The sequence below is a fragment of the Anolis carolinensis genome, chromosome 2 (assembly GCF_035594765.1).
Source record: "Anolis carolinensis isolate JA03-04 chromosome 2, rAnoCar3.1.pri, whole genome shotgun sequence".
Classification (NCBI taxonomy): domain Eukaryota; kingdom Metazoa; phylum Chordata; class Lepidosauria; order Squamata; family Dactyloidae; genus Anolis; species Anolis carolinensis.
The window spans coordinates 241,969,203-241,986,300 of NC_085842.1; the positions used below are offsets into that span (position 1 = coordinate 241,969,203).

Consider the following 17,098-nt stretch of genomic DNA (forward strand, 5'->3'; position numbering starts at 1 on the left):
ATTTTCAGCAACTCCATAAAGTTCTGCTGTTCTTAGATTGTATATATTAGGGCTGTGCAAAACTTGGTTTGTAACATGTATGTCAGATCTAATTCATTAGATTGACATATACAAAGCGATATTAAGAAACACAAGGGGTGGCCATACAAAAAAAGTAAGATTGAAAACACTGACCTATGACTTTCAGCTGAGTTATGTAAGTCTTGCAAATGGCTCCAGGTCTCTGTCACAGGTGCCAATTCTCCTCCAAAAGGGTTGGGTATGGTTCCTCCAAAAAGCCCTGAGGAGGATGGTGAGGCTGGAGTGGAGGGAGAAGCCCTTCTCTTTCCCCAAAGGGGGCAGCAAGGAAGTGAGGGAAGGATGCCTGGCTGGATGGCCAGGCAAGGAAGAAGCCCCTCCGGCACATGGCCGACCCAGAGAGAGAGGCAGAGACCACACTCAGATTTAACACGGGTAGCCCCAATATTCTGAAACAAGCCGAATTCTGGGAAATGTAGCTTAGGGCGGGGCCTTTTGAATTCTCTGGCGCTGTTGACATGGAGGTAATGCAGCATGTGCATTTTAAAAGTAACTTCTCCAACTTGGAAAGGGAAAACCCATGCGCTGCTGACCTGGAGGCAATGTAGCACCTGTGTTTTAAAATTAATTTCTCCAACTTGGAGAGGGGAACCAAATGCTTTAATGTGGGGTGTGAGCAGATTTTTGGGAAATACAGTTTAGGGTGGGGTCTGTTGAATTCTCTGCCACAGAGGTCCTCGTCTTCCCAAACTACATTTCCCAGAATTCTGCTTACTTCCTTGTGCCTCCTCCTCCTTAAAAGTTTTGGTGGGGGAAAACCCGTGTTCATTCTCTGAAGGGGTTTTGAAATAAAAGAAGGGGATTATTGCCATCCTGTGAGGTAGGCAAAGTTGAGAGACAGTAACTTCAAAATTTATCTAATAAGTTTCCTATTATTGTTGTTGTTATTATTTCAAAGGCTGGATGGGCATCTGTTGGGGATTGTTTGACTGTGCTTTTCTGACCTGGCAGAAGGGGGTTGGAATGGATGGCCCCTGGGGTCTTCCACCGAAATAGTACTCTTAAGTTAATGTTGGTTAAAATTCCCTAAAAATCAGTGGATGTGCAAATCTTTATGAAACTTGTGGGGAACGTATGTGTTCCAACTTAAATAATAATGCAGTTTAAGAACAAACTTGCCTGTGCAGAATCTATACAAAGAAAACCTATACATATATAGAGATGAACAAGCTTTCTCGATGGTAAGAGCAAGCCCTATGAGCCACATCACTTCTATTTCCTCAGTATCTCCCTTCCTTTGCTTGGGGGAAAACTTTCACTCATGGCACACAGAAAGAAGAGAAATGGCAAGATCTGCAAGGTTAGTGAAGTAGCACAGGGGGTCTTCTCTTTCTCCTCTTTCAGTGAGTCACGAGTATCTGGCAGGTACTAGACAAAACAGAAACACATGCTATGTCCAACTTCTCAACAGTCTCCACTGCTCACCTTCAGAAGACGGGACTGCCCTGTCCTCAGAAGATGAGTAAAGGGAATGAGTCCTCATATCCCAAACATACCCATGCTCAGCTCCAGAGGACAGGGCTGCTGTGTGAATGTTCACAGGACAGACCCAACTTCAGGAGAGGGAGGCAACAGTAGTAACTCTCAAATAATCAAAACCACAAGTGTGAAACCTGCGAATGTGGAGGACTGATTGTATTTAAAATTGTACTGTCTATCATTCTGATTAATTAGTTGCTGAGTAGGGAAACACAATGTGGGGATGTTTTATTTATTGCAATTTTTACTTACTCCTTGCTGAAGGTGAAATGCAGAAAAACAAACAAAAGGATTCTAACACATTTCTTGCATTATCTGATCTTTTGCTGGGCCTGAAAAATTGCTTGCAACAAAGGCATCTGCAAAGAATCTGTTGTCTGGTATTTTTATTTCCTTATCTCAGAGCTTAGAAAAAGATCCTTTTTTGAATTACAATTCCAAGAATTTCCCAGAAAGGTAACCTTGGGAAGTAATTTTTTTCATGCTCCGATTTAGCTAGGAATTACACCACACTGTGTGTGTGGCTTGAGAGTTATGGTTTAAATGTTCAAACACTTTTCTTCTTTCTTTATGGTGATAAATGTATGCCTACCTTGAATTCATGCAGAGGCTGCTATACTTAGTCTTCCTGCTTCAGCTATTTAAACAGCAGTAAATCATAGATGGTATTATTTGCTTCCTGCAGAACATGTGGGTGACATCTGAATAACATCAAGCATGCCATAAAATTGGCTGTCAGTGAGTCTAGTATATAAAAGTTTATAAGATTTGTTTGTTTGTTTTTTCTTTGCCAACAGTGCTCAACTGTTTGGAACAATTCAGGCAATGAATCTGTGGCTACCTGCTTTTACCTGATTTGGATTAAAATAATTTAAGTTCTCTCCCAACTTCAGAAAAACTGGCTTTAATTTTGATGTTGTTTGCGTATGCAAACAAGGATCGCAATATGTGCAAACGGGATCAGATTCTACTTTGGGTTTAATATTACATAATTTGTGTTCATATGTTTGCATACCCTGTTTCCCCTAAAATAAGACAGCCTCAGAAAATAAGACCTAGTAGAGGTTTTGCGTAATTGCTAAATATAAGGCCTCCCCCAAAAGTAAGACCTAGCAAAGCTTTTGTTTGGAAGCATGCCCGCCGAACAGAACACCAGAGCATGCAGGATCCGTAAATGTATCATAGATTGTTGTATATGGAAATAGTGGTAGTAACAAGAAATCTTCAGGACATCCCATTATGTATTTATACGCAACATCCGAAATACTTCCATTCCCAGGCATTTCTATAAGCAATATTTGTACCCAAGAGGTGGGAAAAGACTGACATTCCCATCATTCTTAGCCAACATCGCCAGTGGTGAAAAAAACTGTGAGTTTTTAGTCCTGTAACAGCTAGAGGACCATACAACATAAAAAATTAATTGTGGTACATCTCATAGTTTAACCCTCTCCTAATTTTGTTTTAGTAAATTGAATTCTTGTCTTTTATTCCTCTCCTATCTACTCAGTTTTCTTTCTTGTGAAAGTAATTAGGCATCAGTATTTTAGATATTTCATTGTGTCTCTTCTGTCCCAAGTTAACTTTATTTTTCTCATATGTGTCTGATAAATCTACTTAGTTTTCATTATGATATAATTAAGTTATAACTTAGAAATCATTTGAACTGTTGGATGCAACTGTGATTGGCTTCCCGTGTCTCCCTGGCTTGATTCATCAACCTAATTTGGTTTATGGCAGTGGTTCTCAATCTCTAGGGCCCCTGGTGTTTAGGCCTACAACTCTCAGAAATCCCAGCCAGTTTACCAGCTGTTAGGATTTCTGGGAGTTGAAGGCCAAAATATCTGGGGACCCACAGGTTGAGAACCACTGGTTTATGGTAATAGCAAAAGGACCCTGATGTTGCACATAGCTGCACCATATCAATCCAGACGGTTAAGAGACGGTAAGAAGAGGCAAGAGGGGAAATGAAGTGTAGCTTGAAGAGACCCTTGGAAAGGGGAATGATGACAGCTGGGAAAGCAGGGAGAATGTTAAGCTGATCTTACATGCTTTCCTATCTTGTTCTCCATCAGGACTACATTCCTTTCTATGACTGCAAGTGAGGCTTCAGAACTGAGAAATAGCAAGGCATATGTGATAAGGCAAGCCTCACTTTCTTGACAGTAATTAATGCCTACTGGTGATTTCAGCCTTCAATTAGGCTGGGCAAGGATCACAGGATCATTTTTTTTAAAAAAATCAGAGTGAGAAGGAACCTTAATGAAGGCAGATTGGATTAATGTTGAGACCTGCTGGTGTTGTCACATTTTTCACAAAACTTGGAAACAACTGACTAAAGTAATTTGGCTGGGTTGAAGATTTTTGTGATCCAGAAGAGATTGTCTCTATATAATGCTGCCTCCATGCCATGCTATGCTGTGCGAAAGCTGGAATCATTATCTTCGGAAATGTAGCTTCCAGAATCCCCTAACCAGCGTAGTCATCAGCCATTCTAGCTGAGGGATATAGGTTTTCCACACTCCAGCTATAACTTGGGAGTGTAGTAAACATGTTAGAGAAATACTAGGCTTTAAAGGTGTTATCAGTAATTAAGGAATATGTATTCTTCATCATTGCTGTCCAAACTATGTGACAATTAGGTGAACAGCCTTATTGGATAACAAAAAGGATGGTCAGGGACTTGACTATCATTGAGTTCTGTGCAAACACATTAAGGGAAAAAATAATATAATTAATTTAGTAGTAATTCACAGATTTTGTTGAGCAAAATTTAACATTGCATTTTGCAAGGAATAAACAAAAACTCCATGATAGTTCGGCTTTCTACCTTATTTTGTTTCTCTTTCACAGCCCAGTGTTGGAGTCATTTACCTGAATGTATAAGCAACTGCAGTTGTGCTTGCACATAACATACGCAATTTCTTCTACTCTTGGATTTCCAGCTGTGATAATGCTGCCTGACTTACATGCGTCTGTGTTTAGCTGCAATGTGCTTAGCTTTGTTCGTTCTGTTTCAGAATATAGCATGTTTTCAAATGCACTGAAGAACTGCAGGAATCAGACAAATGATTGTTCCTCTTTCAATCAGAGAACAGAAGAATCCTCTGCAGCTCAATATTTTCAGGTAGAGGCCCAGTATTTGAAAATCCCATTTGTATATGTATTTGTATAATGGAGACCATCCCGAGATCAGCAGTGCAATTTACATCCCCTCCATTGTAACCTCTAAAATAAACAAAGCCGCTCATTCTTTTTAGCTCTTCTAAGAATGTCCATCTCTTGGTAAACTTTTAAAAGGAGAGGGGAAGAATTATTTGTTTTATGCACCCAAAGTTTACGTATTCACGGTTGAAAGTCTAACCCATAATTTTGGCCCTAAAACTGTCCTTAATTTATACACAAATATATACACTGTATTTGATTTCCCCCCTGCTTTCTTTGAGCCATACTGTCTTTAAACACTGTCATGGGCTCTTGAAATAAAGGTTTCACCTATAAAGTGTAAAATGTAGTGTGCGAGATTTGGAAGATAATTTTATATATATTTCTTCCCCTATTTTCCCCCTCATTTCCTTTTAGTTTTACGGTTGCTTATCTCAACAACAGAATATGATGCAGGATTTTGTGAGGACAGCAACTTATCACAGAGCAATACTCCAGAACCATATCGATTTTAAAGATAAGGTAAGTTGTGTTAGAAATCTGGCAGTTTAATGATAAATATTTGCTCTGTACCTGCTTGTCAGCAGTGCTGCCTGTTACACTGCGTAATGTAGGCATAAATATTAAGCCTATTTCTTAATCCAGGAAAATACTGTGTGCTCAGAGTGTACTTCTCAAAACTCCTCAAAAGATCTCAGATGTGATTTTTTCTGAAAAGACAACTCAAGACGGAGGCATCCAACTGTCATGATAGGGAGGAAGGAAGGACCAATAAACCATGTATACAAATGCAAACATTACAGATACATAATTGGTTTAATATGGTTCTACCGGTGTAAGATAAATAAGTGATAAATAAGAGATAAGAGAAAGGTGTACCAAGTGGTTATGGCTACTTTACATTTGTGAATGCTTATTTATAATATTTCATATCTTAAACTTTGAAATGTGCGGTTATTGAGTTTGTCCTCAATCTGTATTAAATTTGTGGATTCTTTTGTATGTTCTTGTGTAATCCTCACTTTTCTAGGAATCTGTTCTTTTATCTGAATATTCATTACAGGAATGTCTCCCTTTAAAAAAAGAGATATTTCCCTTGGAAATTTCAGGAAGATTATTTCAACCAAGGCTTTGGGAAGGCTTTATCACTGAAGATCTTTTGAAATAATTTCAGAAGCCTGGGAGCAACTATCTGTTACATTTGTCTCCCTACCTCATTAAGGGTTTTTTAGGTGTGCCTCCTACTTTCTTAAACTGTCGTCATCTGGCCTGAAAATGTCCAATCAGTCTGTAACTATAAGAAAAAAAATCCAATTAGAAAAAAGTTTGAAAATACAATTGCTCTTATCATAACCCCATCCATTGAGTCATAGTCTGCCCATGTGCACACTGTATTTCCATAACAATTTAAGCTATGTAATGCTGTGAAATATTCACACTTAAAGAATTAGAGGGAAATTATGGTTTGTGAAGATTCCGATGCTTCAGAAGTTGACGAAGGGGATTTTGTGAGGTCTCAGGAAGGGGTTTTGGGGGATGGAAGTGGCATGGAGATATTTGTTAGTAAGACTTCTGGGAGTTTTCGGGATGCCAGAGAAAGCGAAATCTGTTCTCATTTGAATCTGCCAGAGTTTGTTCCTGAGAGGAATATGAGGGAGTGTGAGTCTGTTACTAGGTCGAAGTGGCTACAGTTGTGCCGCAAGAATGTGAAAGAAAGACTCGCTTTTCCCAGTGGCTTTGAGATAAGAAGCAAAAACAAAACAAAACAGGTGTACAAGGAGTGATGTCATGGGAGGGGATTGAGGCTTTTAAGGGGACTTCAAGTGTACAGCTCTGTGTGAGAACAACTTTACATCTCAAGTGGATAGGTTTCTATGTTCTATGGCCTTGTTTCGAGTGTTCAAGTTTCTGGATTGTGCTTCTTATTCCTGTTTTCTAGATTAAGTTTAAGGTTCCTGGATTGTAATTCCTGTTCCAGTCTTCATGGTTTTCAGTCTGGATTATGCTCTGTTTTGTTCTCAAGTTCTGGATGTAACTTTGATCAACTGTATGGATTTTGTCTTGTTTCCCTGTATCACCTCAACATGCAGTTCCAAGTTTTTGCATTCCTGTGATTTGATTCATGAAACTGAATGTCACCTATACTCAACAACTTTGGAGGAGCCCCCAGATGGCGTAGTGGACTAAGTGACTTGAAGGTTGGGTTGCTGACCTGAAAGCTGCCAGGTTCGAATCCCACCTGGGGAGAGTGTGGATGAGCTCCCTCTTTCAGCTCCAGCTCCATGCGGGGACATGAGAGAAGCCTCCCACAAGGATGGTAAAAACATCAAAACATCCGGGCGTCCCCTGGGCAACGTCCTTGCAGACGGCCAATTCTCTCACTCCAGAAGCAACTCCGGTTGCTCCTGACACGAAAAAAAAAAAGCAACTTTGGAGTTTCTGGATTTGGATTTTTGGTTGCATTTTTGATTGTGCTTTTTCTTATCTTTTATGTTTTTCTTAATAAACTTCTTTAGTGGATTTTCTCTTCTCTGTGTGGTGTCTGAGTGAAAAGGTGTCCCATGGCTGGGGTGCAAGAAACATGTTTCTAGATAAGAGGATTGCTACTAAATAGATACAAATCTGAGCACTACTTTTTCTTAAAAAATAAAAGTATCTTTAGAATTCATATTGATTTCAGAAACATTCCAGAAATGCATAGTGTTCAAGAAATGGAGAAAAAGAGTTTGCTAGGCTGGTAACTAGGTGCAAAATAAATAAAATGAAATATTCTTGTTGTCGTCGTCTTGAACTTTACATAATTTGAAAGGTAAATGTTTGCAGCCTTGAATATTCTCTGGACTTCTTTTTAAAAAATCCAGATGATTACCTTTGGAACAGAGATCAGGCAACGAGACTGTTTTAATTAGATGTTTACATGGTTTTTAAAATACAAAATAAAGTTCAAGCGTGTTACATGGCCACATGGTTTCCTGGGTAACCAAGCATAATTTCTTAACGTATACACAGAAATATGTCTTTTTTCTCAGTTTTTCTTAGTCGGACCTGAGCAGATGGAATGACTGTTCTTTTAAGAGTAGGGTTGTTAACTCAGCATGGCTGTCAATATTTATAGGGGAGAACATTGGAACAGTTTGTGCAAGACTGACTGAGAAACACTGAAAGAATAGAGACTGAATTCGTGCTGTGAGGCTGAAAAATCAAATTATATAGGACTGAACCCACCTCCGTTTAGGGGTTGCCATACTAAACCTGTATGTTACTCTAAGACATATCAAGGGGTATTTCCCCCTGTACATATGGGGCATATTTGGGTGACACAGGAAAGCTGAATTTGAAAGTTACAAGCAGTAACAGCAATTGGGTAATGTGCATGTTGTGATACTGAAAATGCATCATTTTGTTTCATTTTTGTGTGAATATTTAAGTGATAAGTGGCTTTTTGGAATCTTAGAAAATGCACAGGCTTTTCTAAGATTCTTAAACTGAAACTTTGCATTGTATAGATTGAATCTATTAGTCAATTGAAAAATGGAACATTTTGCTTTTGCGGTTCATGAAATTGAAGCAAATGTGGCTTTATATAATTAACTAGCTGTGCCCGGCCACGCGTTGCTGTGGCGAAATATGGTGGTATGGGAAATAAAGTATTGAGGAATTGGTAGTAGTTAAGGTAAAGGGTAAAGGTTTTCCCCTGACATTAAGTCCAGTCATGTCTGACTCTGGGGGTTGGTGCTCATCTCCATTTCTAAGCCAAAGAGCCGGCGTTGTCCGTAGACTCCTCCAAGGTCATGTGGGATGACTGCATGGAGCGGCGTTACCTTCCCGCCGGAGCAGTACCTATTGATGCACTCACATTTGCATGTTTTTGAACTTCTGGGTTGGCAGAAGCTGGGGCTAACAGTGGGGGCTGTCTCCGCTCCCCCAATTCAAACCTGTGGCCTTTCGGTCCAGAAGTTCAGCAGCTCAGCGCTTTAACACACTGCGCCATCAGGGGATATTATTTCCTAAAGGTTGTGAATATACAATATTTCTGAATGTTTTTTTTTCCTGTTGGACACAAGTATGAATGCTGCAATTAGGAAAATGATTAGGATGTAATGGCCTTGCAGCTTTAAAGCCTGGCTGTTTCCTCCCTGAGTGAATTTTTTGTTGGAGGTGTTAGCTGGCCCTGATTCTTTCCTGTTTGGAATTCCCTTGTTTTCAGAGTGGTGGTGTTTGCGATATTTTATGTTCTTCTACTGTCTGTGGCCCTGAGAAAACAGAGGATTTGCCAGACTTTGATGATGGGAATACTTTGTTGGGAGGCGTTAGCTGGCCCTGATTGTTTCCTGTCTGGAATTCCCCTGTTTATTTACTGTCCTGGTTTTAGAGATTATATTGTTCTGCATTATTCTATCCCAGTAATTATTTCATATTAAAGTAGAATCTCACTTATCCAACATTCACTTATACAATGTTCTGGATTATCCAACGCAGTCTGCCTTTTCATAATCAATGTTTTTGTAGTCAGTGTTTTAAATTCATTGTGATATTTTAGTGGTAAATTTGTAAATACAGTACAGTAGAGTCTCACTTATCCAACATAAACGGGCTGGCAGAATATTGGATAAGCGAATATGTTGGATAATAAGGAGGCATTAAGGAAAAGCCTATTAAACATCAAATTAGGTTATGATTTTACAAATGAAGCACCAAAATATCATGTTAGACAACAAATTTGGCAGAAAAAGTAGTTCAATACACAGTAATGCTATGTAGTAATTACTGTATTTATGAATTTAGCACCAAAATATCACGATATATTGAAAACATTGACTACAAAAATGCATTGGATAATCCAGAACATTGGATAAGCGAGTGTTGGATAAGTGAGACTCTACTGTAATTACTACATTACTACATTACTACATAGCATTACTGCACATGGAACTACGTTTTCTGTCAAATTTGTTGTATAATATGATGTTCTGGTGCTTAATTTGTATAACGATTACCTAATTTGATGTTTAATAGGCTTTTCCTTAATCCCTTCTTATTATCCAACAGATTAATTTATCCTGCCGGCCTGTTTATGTTGGATAAGTGAGAGTCTACTGTTTATTGATAATCTTATATTATCTGCTTAGAACTGGATTATATGAGGCCCCTTCTTCACAGCTGTATAAAATGCCCACTGAAGTGGAGCTTTTGAGCTCTGTTGCTGATGTTTTAAGGATGTTTTAAAGATTTTTTTTAAATGATGTTTTTAAAATGTTTTTTAAATTGTTGATTTTAGCCGGTTCTTGTAAGCCGCTCCGAGCCGTAGGGGAGTGGCGGCATATAAGTTTGAAAAATAAATAAATAAATAAATAAATAAATAAAATATGACAGTATGGAGTCAAGATAATCCAGTGCAAAGCAGATAATATAAGATTATAAATGGGTTATATAGCTGTGTGGAAGGGCCTTGAGTCTACACTGCTATATAATCCAGTGCAAATTAGATAGCCTAAGTCTGCCTGTCCCCTAACTGAACCCTGGCTGTCCCTTGGCTTGCTAGGAGTTGGTTGCTAGGAGACGAAGTGGGCAGAGATTAGCCCTCTAAACTGGCAGCAATTGGATAAAAAAAATTATTACTCTCCCTCTAATTAGGACTTTGTTTTTCTTTTCTTTTTGTTGTATCAACCTGGAGGCATGGATGATGGGTTGTGTTGTCAAATTTCGCGGTTGCGGGGCCTGTACTTTTGTTGTTTTGTGAGTCGCCGTGATGCCATCACTCTTTTATATATATAGATGTGACTGTTATGAAAAAATGTACTCAGATACCATGCTGTTGTACTAAGCAAACTGGGGGGGGGGGGAAATGATACAGGTTTTTAAAACCCATCATGTGTCAAATCGATTTATTATTATGGCTTTATATCCATTTTGTCAGTGGCGATTCTCCACGGTGTGTATTTCCTATAAAAATGCAATATAGCATGCATCCCACACTGTGAGCTCATTTTTCTTAATGAGATTGCAGCATGGTATTTCTGCTATATTATACAGTTGCAGGAATCTTCCTTTAGTGAGAGTATCCTCCCTCATTCTTCCCCACATTTTCCATGCTTTAGAATAGGGAATGCTGAACAGACATTTCTCCAGACTGTATTTGGGCACCATATCTCCACAACCTAATGCCCCTGTTCTGTACTGCACATCTGAATGAACCATAGAATACATATGTGATACATATAGGATACATATATATTTATTTATTTATTTGCAATATTTATATCCTGCCTTTCTCTACCCCAATGGGGACTCAAGGTGGCTTACAAATGGCACCTGTGCAATGCCTTGGGCATAAAACACAGACATGAATAAAATTATTAAAATTAAAACAGACATAAAAACATAATTAAAATACATTCCAAAATGATTCATGTCATCCAGAGACGTGTCTCATATTGGAATGTATTTTAATTATGTTTTATATAGGATATATATGTGATTTTTTTTTGGATATTTTTACCCTGCCTTTCAGATTCTCATCAAAACTGGAAGTAATCATATAAAATAAGCACCAATAAAATAAAGTAATAAATAATAAAAGCAACATTGACATGAAAACTAAGCCAACAAAGACAGACACAGAAAGTTCAACAGAGTAAGTCAGGCACTGTCTTAAACAGATATCTCATAAAAGTAATGTACTCATTATTTATCACCTGAAGACTGAAAGTCTGAACTATGTCTGTCTTCATTCTCTCACATGTTCCTTATCTCTTTGTGATATAGAACAGGACATGGAGAAAGGAGGGAAAGGTGTCAGTGCGAAAATATGTTTGTATTTCCTATGTATTTCCTATGTGCCACATTAATCCTTCAAGTAGAAACAGAATCTAGTTGAAGCTCCTATATAGATGGATATGAGTTTATTTCTATTATTGTAGTGATGAGGACTCACAAGGGATCAACCCCTTGGCCTGGAGCCCCCAGTGGTGCAGTGGATTAAACCCTTGTGCTGGCAGGACTGATGACTTGAAGGTTGGGTTGCTGACCTGAAGGTTACCCTCTGTCAGCTCCAGCTCCAGCTCCATGCGGGGACATGAGAGAATCCTCCCACAAGGATGGTAAAACATCAAAACATCCGGGCATCCCCTTGGCAAAGTCTTTGCAGACAGCCAATTCTTTCACACCAGAAGTGACTTGCAGTTTCTCAAGTCACTCCTCACACCAAAATAAAAGCCCTTGGTCTGGGGGTCGGGGAGTTAGGGGTTCAACACCCCCCCCCCATTTACTCATGAATTTTAACTGCTAATCCCCATGCTAAGTCTATGAGAAGCAAAAGAGTTCTTCCAGAACTGCAAACACTATCTCAGTCGAATTTTGTTCACATTATCATTGCTTACCATTTACATTGCACTAGCAGCAATAGCCAGCATAGTGGAAGCAACCAAGTTTTGATGTTACAGATGTTTAATCAACATTTTTGACGTAACAATGATGTAATTCACCAAAATTGACATCAGAATTGGACTCCCCAGCTTAAACGCCATAAGAAAAACTTAACTTTACATACAATTTGTGATGTTTCCAGGTATATAACAACTATGATAATTTATGCTTGCTTTAATGGTTTATACTTTAATTTCTCCTAAACTATCAAGTATTTTTTGAATGACTGGGTATCGGATTATAGGTATTTTTATGTAGTTTACAAAATGTAATAAAATGTATGGGTCACAAATCTTGATTTTTAGATATTCCAATTTAAAGTGGAAATTTATATATAAGAAATCTTTCAAAATGCTGCCTCACTGGTTCTAATCCACATTTTTAAAAGTTTTTCATCACCCCACTCTTTTTATTTCAAGGTGGTCCTAGATGTTGGCTGTGGATCAGGAATCCTTTCGTTTTTTGCTGTTCAAGCTGGAGCTAGAAGAGTGTATGCTGTTGAAGCCAGCTCAGTAGCAAAATATGCTGAGGTGAGTATGTTGAATTTGTTCCAGATAATGAATTTGCTTTCCATGGTTGTCTGAATGCTAAATGAAGTAAGTATTCATGCCTCTATGGTAAACTTAGGAGTACTAGCAGTTTAGGTCATTGTTATCTATCAGGTGTTTCTTCCATCTAATCTGTATCTATTTCATAGGGTTTTGTCAAGACTATGTTTTATATTAACACATATTCATTAAATGATAGCAGGTTGTGCTTATTTCAGTGAGATTTATTTCCACTTAGTGTCTGTAGCGCAATATACCTTGGATCCACTTTTCAGAAATATGTGTGATAACAGGATACTCAGTTAGACAACCTCCCTTAAAAAATGGTGGAAGCTAATCTGGAGGAATTATGTACTTTCCTAGGAATGTAAACACATTCTTTACGAAGAGCTGCTTCATGTATTTGAGAAATGTGGGCCAAATCTCTTCACTGTGATACCACTGAAGGTGGAAATATTTTAGCAAATAATATTAATAAATTCAAATGGCTAAAAACATTACTTTTGATTAGAGCTCAAATATCCATTTATAGCCTACCATTTCTGAAATACAATAGAATTCTTAGTGTTTGAAACAAAGTTATAAGAGGATTGAACAACGTTTTCCTCCTGGTCTTTGGAAAAAACTAGTACTGATTAATCTTAAAGATAGGCCATATCTCTGGGGAAAGTAGAGGTTATTTTCCCTGGGATCTTGGCCTCACTGTAGGGAAACTCATTATGTCAAACATACAGGAATACATAGTTCGTATTGGTCTCAAGTTCATCTTATTGGCTGTTAATTATTGGTTCAAAAGGAACCAGCCTATGATTTTAAAAGGTGTTGCCTTCAGAAATGGCAACACCTGGATCTAGCACATATGGGTTCTCTGCATGCTTATTTTTCCTACATGTAGGTGTAACTCTATGGTATAGCTCAATCCTCTATCTGGTTATCTGAATATTTTAGCTATTCCCAAATCCATTTGGACAGATACAACTGCATTGTAGAGGTGTATAATCAAAAATAATGTGTTATAATTAAGAATATGTGTTGTGTTTTCGTTCCAGTGGTGTAGTCTACAAAATGAAATCATAGACATGTCAAAAGGTTATTTTGTTGAAAGTGAAAAAAGAAAAAAGGCCACTGCATCAAAACTGGTTTTCAGTTTAGTATGTTGAGTTTTTCCATGTATGACTCAATAGTTTAGACCAGTGGACAGTTACAGAAGGGGTGGAGTTGAGTTAAGGGCTGAAAACCCAGGATACTTACCAAAGGTCTCCATGCATCATAAGGATTGCCATCCCTGGATTTGGAGTGAGTGCTGGGTTTTTTTTAACTCATGTAGACAAGCTCCAGATCACCAAATACTTGAATATTGTGGTCATAAATTTAATTGGAAATATATTCTAATGAAATCCAGAAGATTCTGCAAATAAATGTGCTTAAATTTGGTTTCTGTCCCCTGTATAAAGACCCAAAAAGAAAGTACTGCAGTGTTAAGCAGAAGAGAATTTATGGAGAGCACTTGAACAAACAGGACATATGAGCAATTACGCATGAGAAAAGGTTGTCTGTATGGGAGAGGTCACTTTTTGGGATCACTAGAAGTAAAATATTTGCCCTCAAGGAATACAGTGTTATTTGACATATGGGAGATTAGTGTGTGTGAGAGAGAGAGATGCAGTTTAGAAGTATTAAATAAGTAGTCTATGATGTTGTGTTCAATTTCTGTTTAATAAATCATTTTTGCCTCTGAGAATAGTATGCAACAGGTTTGGGAAAGCGTAAATTCAGACACATGGCATCTGTGCTGGCAGTAATGTTAGTGCTGTTTGGTGGGAATATAAGATGACAATAAGATGTTCTCACATAAGAACAAGGGCAACTAGGAGGTCCCCAAAGATAAGGAGCACACAATGAGAGAGGAAGGAGCTCACACTTAGGAGGCTGAGGTGGGGATAAGCGGAAGCCCTCACAAGCACCACAGACATAGATGATAAATACTTTAACCAGGAAATTACCAGAGCATGGTTCACCAGATAAACTCTGCTCAGGTTGGAATCATACATTATCTGCTCAGGAAAACCCACAAATATTTTCAACTTTATTATAGCATAAAGGTTCCTGGACTACAAACGACTTTATTATGCCATAATAAAATTAGTTTTGAAGAAAACAAAATACTCGCTTTTTGTTCTGCAATATGTAATTTCAAGATCAATTAATTGTAACCATTCAAATTACTGTGTTTGATGGCTGATAGAACAAAAATCCATATTGGGCTAGATCAAGAAAGAAAGTATGGGGAAAAGGATCATCTGGCAATCATTCTATTGCTAGATTTTGGGTGGGCCATCTGGCAGTCATACTGTTAACAATTTAAAATGCATTGCCACATAGGTAACAAGATAGAATAATCTGGTATCTATGAACATCTACACAAGGCGGTATTCTTCTCAACCTACATTCCAACATCTGCTGAGACTTTTCTGTTCATGCTTTCATACCAAACAAACAGTCTATTTGAGGAAGAACATTGATCTTAGAACCATTTGAATTTAAGTCAGTTGAACTGATTTCCTATTTAATTAAAGTGAAGCATTAAATTAAAGAGCTTCAGGCCTAATTGAAGGTTTCATTGTGTTTATCTCATTTTCTTCCATTTATCAGTGAAATATAACATGTTATAGATGTGAAGTGGCTCTGAATGGAGCTCAAAGTTATTTTAAAATTCTATAACAGTGCAATGATTTCAGATGGGAATTGTACTGTATAGTAATGTTGGCAGAAACAGCTACTTTGCTAATATATTTAAGTACTGCCTCCTAGCCCAGCCCACTTAATCCAGTCTTACTGAGTATCAGCTTCTGTGAGCAGCAGATGTCTGTTCTGTTGATCTGGATGCAGCAGATTGAGTTTTTAAAATTCTAGTTACTGCTTTACAACAAACGACTCATTAGACTGTCTAGTTATAGGTTTCTTCTATTGTAATTAATCTACTGTATTTATGTTCCCTTGTATTACTTATTGATTAAAGAAATGAATACATTTTGGCTTTTCAACTTCCTCTTTACAGATTCTAGTACAAAGTAACAATCTTTCTGATAAGATCAAAGTTATGTCAGGAAAAATTGAAGAAATCTCGCTGCCTGAGGCAGTAGATGTTATTGTTTCTGAACCAATGGGTTACATGCTGTTCAATGAAAGGATGCTGGAAAGTTATCTCCACTCCAAGAAATGGCTGAAGTCGAATGGTGAGTCTCAAAGTTTGCCAGCAGTTGACTTGATGCGTTCAGAACTTGGGGATTGGCAGAAACTTGAAAGCTGCAGAAAAAAATTCTATAAGGTGAATCAGAAAGTGTGGTGGTTCATAAAGCTTTCTGGTTTTATCAATGCCTATAATGTTACATCATACCAGCTTTACTTTTTTGACTTTTGATCCTGATAGAACATGTCTTGGACTCCCTGGAAGACAAAAATCATGGGTTACTAAATGATAGTTCTGGCTTTCATTACTGAGAGATAGCTCAGAAGAACACTAGGTACCTCCCGTACATCTTTGTTTTTGTAAAAACATGCATGGGACTAAGGGTGTGACATGATAAAAAATTAGAATCTACTTAATAATTATTGAACATAGGGGTGTTTTCTCTATATCTCTTTAGTTCACCCTGTAGGTCAGGGGTTCTCAACCTGTGGGTCCCCAGGGGTTTTGGCCTACAACTTCCAGAAATCCCAGCCGGTTTACCAGCCGTTAGAATTTCTGGGAGTTGAAGGCCAAAACATCTGGGGACCCACAGGTTGAGAACCACTACTACAGATTATGTGTAGTTACTACTCAATTTCTAAATTATAGAATTGTACAACATAAACTAAGAAGGAAGTGACTTTAGTGTGACATAGTGAAGCCGCATTAAGATATTTGCCCCTATGCTTAGTCTTCCTCTGCAACTTGCAAACTAAAAGCTATTCACTTTTAGCCAAAATACTGATCAGGTTTGCCAATTTATAGCTCTTTTAGTCTAGAACAGAGCTTTCCAAATATCTCACATTGGTGGCACAGCTTTTAGACATGCATAATTTCACAACACAGTAATTCAAATTTTCTAGCAAACAGGAGGTGAAATCAACTCCTTATAAGAGATACGGACACATAAATAAATTGTAATAATGAAATATATGGGTGCACAACATATCTCATGAAAAGCTTTCATTTATATTTTTAAAAATATATTATTTGTATGATAATAACATACATTTCTGAGTTTTTTTGTCATTTCTCATTACATTCACCTAGCACACCTACACATTGCAGCTGATACGTTAACATGCCACCACACAAAGTTTGGAAAGTTCTGGTTTAGAATGATGTGTTGTTTTCAAAGTTCTTTTCTTTTTAAAAAAACAACCCTTTAAACATT

The 17,098-nt window shown here is 37.8% G+C and overlaps 1 protein-coding gene across 1 annotated transcript in view; it reads left to right on the plus strand.

Annotated features, from left to right (window-relative positions):
• The window catches only part of LOC100566534 (histone-arginine methyltransferase CARM1), a 66,527-nt gene that overhangs the window by 21,254 nt on the left and 28,175 nt on the right, over positions 1-17,098 (plus strand). The window contains exons 3-6 of the mRNA XM_008103330.3: positions 4,578-4,684; positions 5,140-5,244; positions 12,567-12,677; positions 15,754-15,931. Of these exons, the coding sequence (XP_008101537.1) occupies positions 4,578-4,684; positions 5,140-5,244; positions 12,567-12,677; positions 15,754-15,931 (501 nt within the window). The remainder of the gene's footprint in view (positions 1-4,577; positions 4,685-5,139; positions 5,245-12,566; positions 12,678-15,753; positions 15,932-17,098) is intronic.